Source organism: Saccostrea cucullata, unplaced genomic scaffold, assembly GCF_032062105.1.
Source record: "Saccostrea cucullata isolate Sc308-1 unplaced genomic scaffold, CSIRO_AGI_Scuc_v1 ctg3918, whole genome shotgun sequence".
In the NCBI taxonomy this organism is placed as follows: Eukaryota; Metazoa; Mollusca; class Bivalvia; order Ostreida; family Ostreidae; genus Saccostrea; species Saccostrea cuccullata.
The window spans coordinates 40,465-51,347 of record NW_026932191.1 but is presented as its reverse complement, the minus strand read 5'-3'; the positions used below and the strand labels follow the sequence as shown (position 1 = coordinate 51,347).

Here is a 10,883-nt window from a genome sequence, read left to right as displayed (position 1 = left end):
CCGTTTCGGTTGGGGGGGGGGGGGGGTCAAGGTCCCTTTTAGTTGATTTATTTCATACATTAAATACACATGTAATTTTTAGTTGGTTTAGTTTGTGCATTAAATAACTTTACAAATTTAGGGGTGTTCCGGACCCCTCTAGATCTTTGCATGTAAAACATAGTTTATTTGTTTATCGGAAGGAGACTGAGGTCATTTCGCGAATCGGTGGGGTCATCGGTAGGACATAATTCGTAGTTAAAATTCAGCGATGTCTCCAACGATGCCTCACATCGCTCTTCATCGGCAACCCATCATTAACACATCTTTCACGGATCGGCCGATGTATGGCCGAGCATCGTCCAATATCCGTTGAATCTGAGGTCATCGGGGGGTTGAATGGTGTCCAACAGATAACGGCCGATCATCGGTCAATGTTCGACCAAACATTGGCCCGTAGTCAACCGATGTTCGCATTCAGCTAAATGAAATTTGTTACGAGTGAGTACCACAAAAATACTATGGAAACATGCTTAGAATTTTACTGCTTTCCGATAATTTTTATGCATTTGAGTCACAGATTAGACACGGATCTACATATATATACTGAACAAAAAAAGAAACGCATAATCAGAATAATTTGAAATTCTAAGTTTTCAGTTTAAACCTTGTATTATTTAAGCGATTTTAGAGTGTGTTGTGATAAAAATCAATGTTGCAAATTGAAAAGTCAAGTTGAGGTCATTTTCATTGCCCCCAAATTCAAGAGGCATAAGAATATTGACTGTGGAAAGTCTCAATGTTAGTGGGTTTCTAATGTACGGATATCGTGGGGGAATATCATCTCATTTTAGTCTCATGCGAACAATTTATGCATTTTTATGCTGATTTTTTCATCCAGCAATTGTAGCAGCAGTTTTTACAGCAAGTTCTGAATCGCATGAGGTGATGAAAGGGGGGGGGGATGTGACGGTCCTGCCTGGTTGTGGTTACCTGCGGATGGCCAGATAGTGGTCTTCAGACGTTAGTTTTAAGGTTGCAAAGCCCATTGATTTATTTCAAATACAGTTGCAACTTCCTGTTGCGTAGCTCCATTTAGTATCATCGTTAGCCTGGTTGTATTCATCTTTGTTTGGGCGTGGCATTGCAGTATTAACACTGCAATCAAATCTTAAATATGGGTTTAATAGAAGTGTTAAAAGTTTCTCTAAATCCAAAATATCAATGAAAATAGACATCTGATTTAGAAGAAATCATGAAAAACACTACTTTCATAAACATGTTTAATCAAGGGAGATAATTCAACACTTGGGTTTTAAAACCCCATGTTGTCCTTTAAATAAGTCACAGGTATCCAATGATATAAAAAATGGTTGTTTCATGTACATTTTAAAAATTTCTTTGACGAGTAAAACAATATGCGTTTCTTTTTTTGTTGAGTATATAATTTCCGAGATCACAGTAAAATTTATATACAAACAATTGATAAATATACATTATTTTAAAGTTCTGTCGCGTGTTTGCTGAGCAATTCGCTTGGTCTATTCCTGAGTATTAGTGGATATAAGTTTCTTGTGAATTTCTTGTCCTAATGTTGAAAATCCATGCGTATTATTAAGTATAAACAGCATTTGCTGACCATTATAAAAGTTTGAAATGTAGAAAAGGATAACAGGTAAATTGACCTAAACCACGTGTCTGATAAAATCTAAATATAGTAAACCAGCATGTTTTGTTGTTCTGTCGTCGGATTGGACAATGACTATGTGCGAAATAATAACAATAACTATATGTCTTCTCGGACACGCATATCCCTCTACATATAGTACTAAGACTCGCCAATTCTCTTGCCATAAGAGAACATATCAATTCTCACAAACCTGGCCGAATTTAGCTGTGATAGGGTCTATAAAATCAAAGATAATGCAGTATTCCTTATAATTAATGTGTCTGAACTATTGAAACTATTCAAAAGGCGTCGTATTTACTCAATCATGTTTGAAAATCACCAACATCGTTTTTGATGAAGTAAAATTCGTCATGGAAAAAGGGGCCCCAGATAGTAGTTATGTCACATCATCCTTTCTATACTGAAACTCAAAGAAACGCAACACCCTAATTTTATAATAATAATATACGGGTTATAACTATGTACCAAAAAACCCACATAACTCTTAAAAAGTCCCCATTACGACCATTCAATTAAAACGTGTTAGTCTGCCATGTTCAACAAATACAGCCCAATTTCTACAATGCATTAAGTTTATTAAGGTGAAATATCCGTCTGCTCCAAATTTCACAATTTTTTTTCTAAATTCCAAACATTGATTTTCATCAATAACTAAAGCATTAGAATCAAGTGGAAAATAGTATGAAGTATGAAGCGTTGCTTATTTTTTTCAGAAATAAATATGTCAAATCATGATGTGAAGAAAATTTGATAAGGTAAATAGAATGATCAATTATTTTTATCTCACAATTAAAGTAAAAATATGAAGTATATATGAAAATAATATTTACTCTCATACCTATCTAATTCTCATAAGATAACATACTGAAGCGTTGCTTTTTAAATCAGAATATCAAATTGTTTCTGTGCATGTAAAATAACACTCGTCCATCAACAAGAATTATCTTTCCAGTATCGCCCTTGAAAATATTTTTAATGAAACAAAATATCAATTAAATGTTGATAAACAATTCTGCATCTGAAATTTCTGTACAATTAAAAGACTTATACGTTAAGAGATAGAAATATCTCAATATACACCGTTTAAAGGAACTGGGTATAAATTTTTTAGTTAAACTATTATAAATAATTAATAAAAATACTTGCAATAGAAACTATAAATCAACATCTGTGCAATAAAACTGATTCGATTGAGTTGACTTTAAAATGGTCCTTATGAATGACATGTGTAAAATCTGGCATGGCAATTCATTGAATTCCATGAAAAAATGTCTACAGAAAGTTATCTCTCTTATCAGAAGAGTTATCTCTCTTATCAGAGGGATATTCCACCTTAATGTCTTAATCGGAACGAAAAAAAAAATATTCTGGGTCATTTTAGGTGCCTGTTTCTCAGATACTTCGGTCAAATTTTCTCTAACTTGGCGTAGTGTAGTAACTCTTTGACTTCGGTCAAGGAACTGTCACTCATGCTTTTGAAACACATTAGCCTGAAAAGTCGTTATGTAGTGTATATTTGCATCTGCAGCTCTCCTTTTTCTTTATTTTGAAAATTAATGAAAATGCGTGCTTTGAGGAAATATGAGTATCACATTCGAAAAACAAAGAAGGCTATTTTTCTCGGAAATGTAAAAAAAGAAGGATATTTTTTCGGAATTTTAGTACAAAACTTATGATTAACAGCTACAAAACCTGGAAAACTCAAAATATTATCAAATATTTGATGAAGATGCAAGTTTTTGATTTCTTTTAAGAGGGCTAAAAATAAACTTCCGGTAATGGAATGAAAATCATTCAACCTTTAATGACTGATTTGGCAAAGTGAAAGATGTTCTAACTTTTTTGCTACATACATTGTAGTTACAACCCATATATTATTTCCCCCTTAAATAAGGGTGTTGCGTTTTTCTTGAGTTTCAGTATATAAATCCTAATACCAATAATGACATTTGCATGTATGCAGAAAAGGTTTTCACTTCCCGCCATTTTTTCCACCTGTTACTCCAGGTAAACTGAGGAGTATACTCGCGTAACACGGGTTGATCACCTGTGTCGAAGATGCCTTGTGTCTTGTTTTAATATTTACAACTATATATATAGTAACTAGTGTTACTTTTGTCGCTTATTCGAACATACCGAATAGTTTTAACTGATACAAGCGATTTCGCCATGGAGCGGGTGTAATGCTGGATTCAAACAAAGAGTTTTTTCACGAAAAGTGAGACGATTTGAAAAACACAAGGTTCTGCATACAGAGAATAAAAACAGTTTTTCTTTTCATCAAGATCTTTAGTCATGTTCTGCGCAATAAATTTGTAAAGTTATATTCAGATAATAAAAATGTAATTAAAATTACACAAACAGGTAGCATGAAAGATGAATTGCAAAAATTAGCCTTCTCTATTTATTCCATGTGTCTTTTGAAGAATATACAATTATCTTTAGAACGGGTTCTCAGAGAACACAATCAAGAAGCTGATTTTTATAGAAAGTTTTCGACTTTGACGATTGGGGTGTAAACCAGAGAAAAGATGGTGTTGCAGTTCTTTTGTTATTTTCCCTAAATGTGTAGAAGAGTACGTAAAAGAAGAATTTTTATGTTGCAGAAACTCATATTAATTTTTTTCAAATGCAACAATATATAAAGCAGAACGAGAAACGTATTTGGAAGCTGCATATTGACTTCCAATTTGCCATTAAACGATGTAAAAATTAGTCTCACGGCAAAATATATCAAATTTTCCGTTTTTTAAATACGGAATCCCCATTGTTCTGAAAAAGTGCCTCCGTGAAACAAAATAATTTTGATGTATACAAAAAGAGGCAGGAATTTTCTTCAAAACTGCCATTTCCGTTTTTTGTTTCAAAGAGGCACATTTTTGAAAAACGAAAAAATTGAATAAAAATTATTATCCAAACAAAATGCAAAATGTGTACATTAAACAACACTGAAAATCATCATGTCCGAAATGGTGTAGTGGATATGCTAGTGGGCTTCAATCTAGTACTTTTATCAGAGAAAGGGTTCGAACCCTGGAATGGATCATTTTTGCATATTTTTCTTTCTTCTTTTTTTTCATATGTAATGGTAGTGCAATGAAATTATATATATTTTGAAAGAGAGAGAGAGAGGGAAGAGAGAAAGAGAGAATGTCAAGAAGTTAATCGAGTAATAACTATATATTAGAAATGCAGGATTGATTAAATTGTTTCCCTTGATATGCCATGACTTAAATTTTTTTTACATACTGTAGTTATTGCAGTTTTGAATAATTCTGGTCTCTTTGTTAGTAGCCAAGATTTGATTTGAAACAAATGAAATGTCTTAGATGAGGCACCAACAGTGTGATTATGGGACGCAGTTTTATTTCATGAAAAATATTTTCGCACGATGTCTACAGTATATCTTTCAAAATGCTGCTTTAGCCATTGTGCCTTTTGTTGTTCCAACCTTTTTTGTGCAAAATGACGAAAGTGTTTTTGCTGTATCAAGCAGGAAATACCCGCCGTAAACATAGTCCTCTACGTAACTGTATCTATATTTAGACACAACGAAGGTATTTAAATGTTCTTCTCGATATATAGGGAATAATCGCGAGTTTCTGCAACACCCTCTTTAAGAGGGTGTTGCAGTTCTTTTGTTATATTCCCTAAATGTGTAGCAGATTAAAAGAAGAATTTTTATGTTGCAGAAACTCATATTAATTTTTTTCAAATGCATCAATATATAAAGCACAACGAGAAACAATATTTGGAAGCTGCGTATTGACTTCCAATTTGCCATAAAATGATGTGAAAATTAGTCTCACGGCAAAATATATCAGATTTTCTTTTTTGAATAGGGAATCCCCATTGTTCTGAAAAAGTGCCTCCTTGAAACAAAATAATTTTGATGTATACACAAAGAGGCAGGAATTTTCTTCAAAACTGCCATTTCCGATTTTTGTTTCAAAGAGGCACATTTTTGAAAAACGCAAACATTGAATAAAAATAATTCCTCAAACGAAATACAAAGTGTGTACATTAAATAACGCTGGAAAACCATCATGTCCGAAATGGTCTAGTGGATATGCTGGTTGGTTAACAACTCATACATTTACCAGCGTATGGGCTCGAGTCCTGGAATGGATCATTTTTGCATATATTTTTTTCTTCTAATTTTTTTCCGTATGTAATGGTATAGTGCAATAAAATTATATATTTTTTTAAAGAGAGAGAATGTCAAGAAGTTAATTAAGTAATAACTATATGCAGGATAAAATATGCTGTGACTTAAAACTATATTTAGTTTTATCTTGGAAAATAAAGTTACTGTATTGTTTAAATAATTTATTTTTTACATACTGTAGTTATTCATGTTATTGCAATTTTGAATAATTATGGTCTCTTAGTAGCCAAGATTTGATTTGAAACAAATGAAATGTCTTGGGTGTAGCACAAACAGTGTGATTTTGGGACGCAATTTTATTTCACGAAAAATATTCTCTCAATGTCTACAGTATATCTTTCAAAAGGCTGCTTTAGCCATTATGCTTTTTGTTGTTCCAACCTTTTTCGTGCAAAATGACGAAAGTGTTTTGCTGTATCAAGCAGGGAATACCCGCCGTAAACACAGTCCTCTACGTAGCTGTATCTATATTTAGACAAATTCTCGATATAAAGGGAATAATCGCGAGTTTCTGCAACACCCTCTTTATTGCCTAAATAAATGAAGTAATGGTAGTGCAATTTATTACACTGTCTAGTGAGTAGAGTATGCCAGGGCATCAACGATAGTGGAAAACATGGAATAATTTGCATAACGGGCGAAGCCCGTTATGCTTAAATTATCCCATGTTTCCCACTATTGTTGATGTCCCTGACATACCCTCCTAACTAGACAGTGATTCCTTATATTTCCTTTTCATTGTGAAACAAAATTGTAGATTTAGACTTTATAGATACAGATAGAGATTCAAATTACACGAAAACTCCAATGCCAATTTCAATAGCATTCGCACTTTGACGTCAAACACAAAGACAGCCGCACGAGATTTGCATGCATATTTGGAGGCCAGCGTTAGACACAGAGACAGGCGCGCACGAGATTTGCATGCGTATTATGCCTCCTTTGCTATTGACCTATCGACCTGCCTAATTTACATTCCGGTAGAATTATCAAGAAATCAACTCTGCTAACTTTCAAAGAGTTATCACAGAAAAAATATTAGAAATGGAAATATTATGGAATTGACACCAAGATTGTACTATATTACTTATATGTATATGTATCTTAGTGTTGCATTCTTGTGTGCAGTAATACTGAAATCAGACGAAAACTGGATTGATTGTACGTTGTTGAACGTCCATCTCGAGGATTTTTCACTCATTGGTTACCAGTGGTTACATGTATCACGGCAAAGTCCATGTTTTGCACTGGGAGACCCGTAATAAATGTCGGATAAAACGAAGTTAAATAGGAGGTCATAATGGCATTATGAAATGAAGAATATGTAAAAGTATCAACAAATTTTCTTCAGTGATATAGGAGGAGTTGCGGATAAGAAACCAGAATATGTGTCCCATCAAAAAGTAAATTAAGTAAACAATATAAGATTAAAAAGAATAAAAGGTACCAACATGGAGCTTGTGGAACTCTTCTCTCTCCACAGTTGATTAAAGTGAAGTGCTGACAAGTCTTGGAGGTAATGTCATATAGCAAGGGATAAGCACACTCATGTAGATAGGTCCCAGTCTTGCTGTTATATTGACCACACTTATAAAACTGAGCACAGCTCTGATAACTTGGTAGAATCAGTCCAGGGTTATTGTTGCAGTAGTTATTCACAGAGTCTAAAAATCAAATAAAAAATTAATATACTTCTGTAAAACCGTTTGCTGTTTATAGACCTGATCGCACTAAGACATAAATAGTGCTGTGTTGAATTGGGTTTGATTACTGAACAACTGAATCACGTGGTTATATGTGGCTTGAGAGCTTCCCACTCTTGAGAAAAAAATCCAAATGAAATCACTTTTCACTTGTTTACTTTTATTGGTTCTATTCATTAGTATGAAATATATGGATATAACAAGCTCAAAAGTCCATTAAACATTACATATTTAGAAACAGATCAGACACGGACCTATAAAACATAAGGAGCTCGTTTCTCAAAAAGTCAAAGATTTGGGCTTAAGTTTGTTCAACAAAGTAAGTTACGCCAAAAGAGGATGTTGCAGTTCTTTTGTTATTTTCCCTAAATGTGTTGCAGATTAAAAGAAGAATATTATATTACAGAAACTGATATCAATTTTACTCAAATGCAACAGTATATAAAGCACAATTAGGAACAATATTTGAAAGCCTGCGTATTGACTTCCACTTTGCCATAAAATGAAGTTTAAATTTGTCTTACAACAAAATATATCAGATTTATTTTTTAGGTAGGGAATCCCAATTATTCTGAAAAATTACCTCCTTGAAACAAAATAATTTTGATATATGCACAAAGAGGCAGGGGTTTTCTTAAAAACTGCCATTTCCGATTTTTGTTTCAAAGAGGCACATTCTTGAACAAGAGGCCGAAGGGCCAAATCGCTCAATTGAGCACATAGGCTAGGAAAAAAGCACAAATCAGATCAGAATTGAAAAGTTTACTGAGGGAGTGTGGAGGGGGATTGAATTCTAATACTACTTAAGAATAACCCCATATCAATACTGCATATAACTTCTTGAGAAATTTCTTGAGAAAAGGATTTTTTAAACATTTTGTTTGTATATATAACGTCACAATAATTTGAATTTGACTCCCCATTGTTTCCCTCCCTACCCCAAAGGGCACACATGATTTGAACAAATTTAGATCTCCAATACATGAGGACGCTTACATGTCAATATGACTAAACATAGTTTTTCTGTTATTGGGATTTCCACCCTTTATTTTCCTTTGTAAAACGTTGATCAACCATTGAGACCCTTCCCTACCCTTGGGGGTTATGATTTGAACAAATTCAATTTTACACTACCCTAGATGCTTCCATATAAATATCACTAATCATGGCTTTGCTATTCTTGAGAAGATTTTTTAAAATATATCTTAATGTAAAACTTGGATCCCTCATTGTGACCCAACCCTATCCTTATGGGTTATGATTTGAACAAACTAGAATCTACACTACCTGAGGATGCTTCCATACAAATATCACTGATCATGGCTTTACAGTACTTGAGAAGATTTTTTTAAAAGATTTCCCTAAATATTCCGATGTAAAACTTTCATCGGAGATTGTGACCCCACCCTAACTTCGGGGGTCATGATTTGAATAAACTTGAAAGTACACTACCTGAGAATGATTCAGCATGAGTTTCATTTTTCCTGTCCCTATGAATCTTGAGAAGAAGGTTTTTAAAGATTTTCCCTATATATTTCTATGTAAAATTTTGATCGGTCATTGTGGCCCCACCCTACACCAAGGGTCATGATTTGAACAAACTTGAATGTACACTACCTGAGAATGATTTAACATGAGTTTAATTTTTTCTGTCCCTATGAATCTTGAGAAGATTTTTCCTATATATTCCTACGTAAATCTTTGATCGGCCATTGTGGCCCCACTCTACCTCCGGGGGACATAATTTGAACAAATTTGAATCTACACTACCTGAGGATGATTCCACATGAGTTTCATCTTTCCTGGCCCAGTGGTTCTGGAGAAGAGGATTTTTAAAGATTTTCCTGAATATTCCTATGTAGAACTTGGATCGGCCATTCTGGTCCCACCCAACCCCCGGGGGTCATGATTTGAACAAATCTGAATGTACACTATCTGAGGATTATTCAACATGAGTTTCATCTTTTCTGTCCCAATGGTTCTTGAAAAGAAGATTTTTAAAGCTTTTTCCTATATATTCCTACGTAAAACTTTGATCGGACATTTTGGCTCTGGACACCCTTGCCCCGGGGGTTACGATTTGAACAAACTTGAATCTACACTACCTGAAAATGATTCCACATGAGTTTTATCTTTCCTGGCCCAGTGGTTCTTGAGAAGAAGATTTTTTTTAAATGCCATTAATTTTTCAAAAATTCATAATTATCTCTCCTTGGAAGAGGGCGTGGCCCTTCATTTGAACAAACTTGAACCCCCTTCACCTAAAATTTCGGCCGACGGTTAAAATCAAATTGTAGATCAAAGCTCGATAATTGGGCGACGATTGGCCGAATTGCGAATGATTAACCTATTAAGGATACATAACACAAAATTTTGATGCATGCATAAGCAATTTAGCCACATATAATCCACATATGCATTGCCTTTCAGGATCATATGTGGATCATATGAGAATCATATGTATATACAATCATATGAGAATCATATATAGCAAATCATATGTGGATCGAATGATCACACATATGTGAATCATATTAAGTAATATACATATGATTCACATAGGAAAAGTCATTCATATAAGAATTATATGAATATTTTGACAGTGATCATATGAGAATCATATGAAACGGTGATCATATGAGATACATATGAAACAGTGTTGACAAATTTGCCCTTGGTATACTCAAGTAAAATTTCAATTTCAATAATATATATCAATAGTAATTTAAATGTACATTAATTCAAGAGAATTTGTTAGCAATTACTTAGGTAAAGTTCTTCTCTGTTTACCCCCCCCCCCTTTCCCTTATAAAAAAACCTTTCACAATTTTTTTCCTGTAATAATGCATTTCCCAGACAAAATTGATAAAAAATAAATTATTTTGCTTTTTATTTCAAATCTTTTGGGTTTGGCTTATTACTTGAGTAAAATCAAAATAATTCCGTATTTTCTTCCGGACCTGTTTTGACTTCTATCGGATGAAAGTGTACGTCATGTTTGACGTCATTGCTGCAGCAGAAGTGCTGGGTGTTGGAAAAGTAAGTAATCTCCTAACAATTTTTAAAGACTTTTGCTAAATTTAGGTCCATCGAAAACTATCTATTTTCTAACCTTCAATATTCATCCTATATTAAATACTCTGAAACTAATTCAAAGCAGTTTATAGTAGAAAAGGATTTACCAGGAGAAATTTTCAAAAATTTAATTACTCGAGCAGTAAATACTTAATTAAGAATGAATTGAGCTCCATGGCAAAAAGCTATTTTTTAAAACAAAAATTTAAATACTACGAATATCAAAAAATGCTATGGTGGAAAGATGTATATAATTATTAACAATAGA

General features: G+C 33.5%; 1 protein-coding gene across 1 annotated transcript in view; it reads right to left on the bottom strand.

Annotated features, from left to right (window-relative positions):
- Positions 1-7,288: 7,288 nt before the first annotated feature.
- Positions 7,289-10,883, bottom strand: part of LOC134234627 (uncharacterized) — a gene marked incomplete at both ends in the record, with an annotated part of 42,335 nt that continues 38,740 nt past the window's right edge. The window contains one exon of the mRNA XM_062716702.1: positions 7,289-7,501. Coding sequence (XP_062572686.1) covers positions 7,289-7,501 — 213 coding nt within the window. The remainder of the gene's footprint in view (positions 7,502-10,883) is intronic.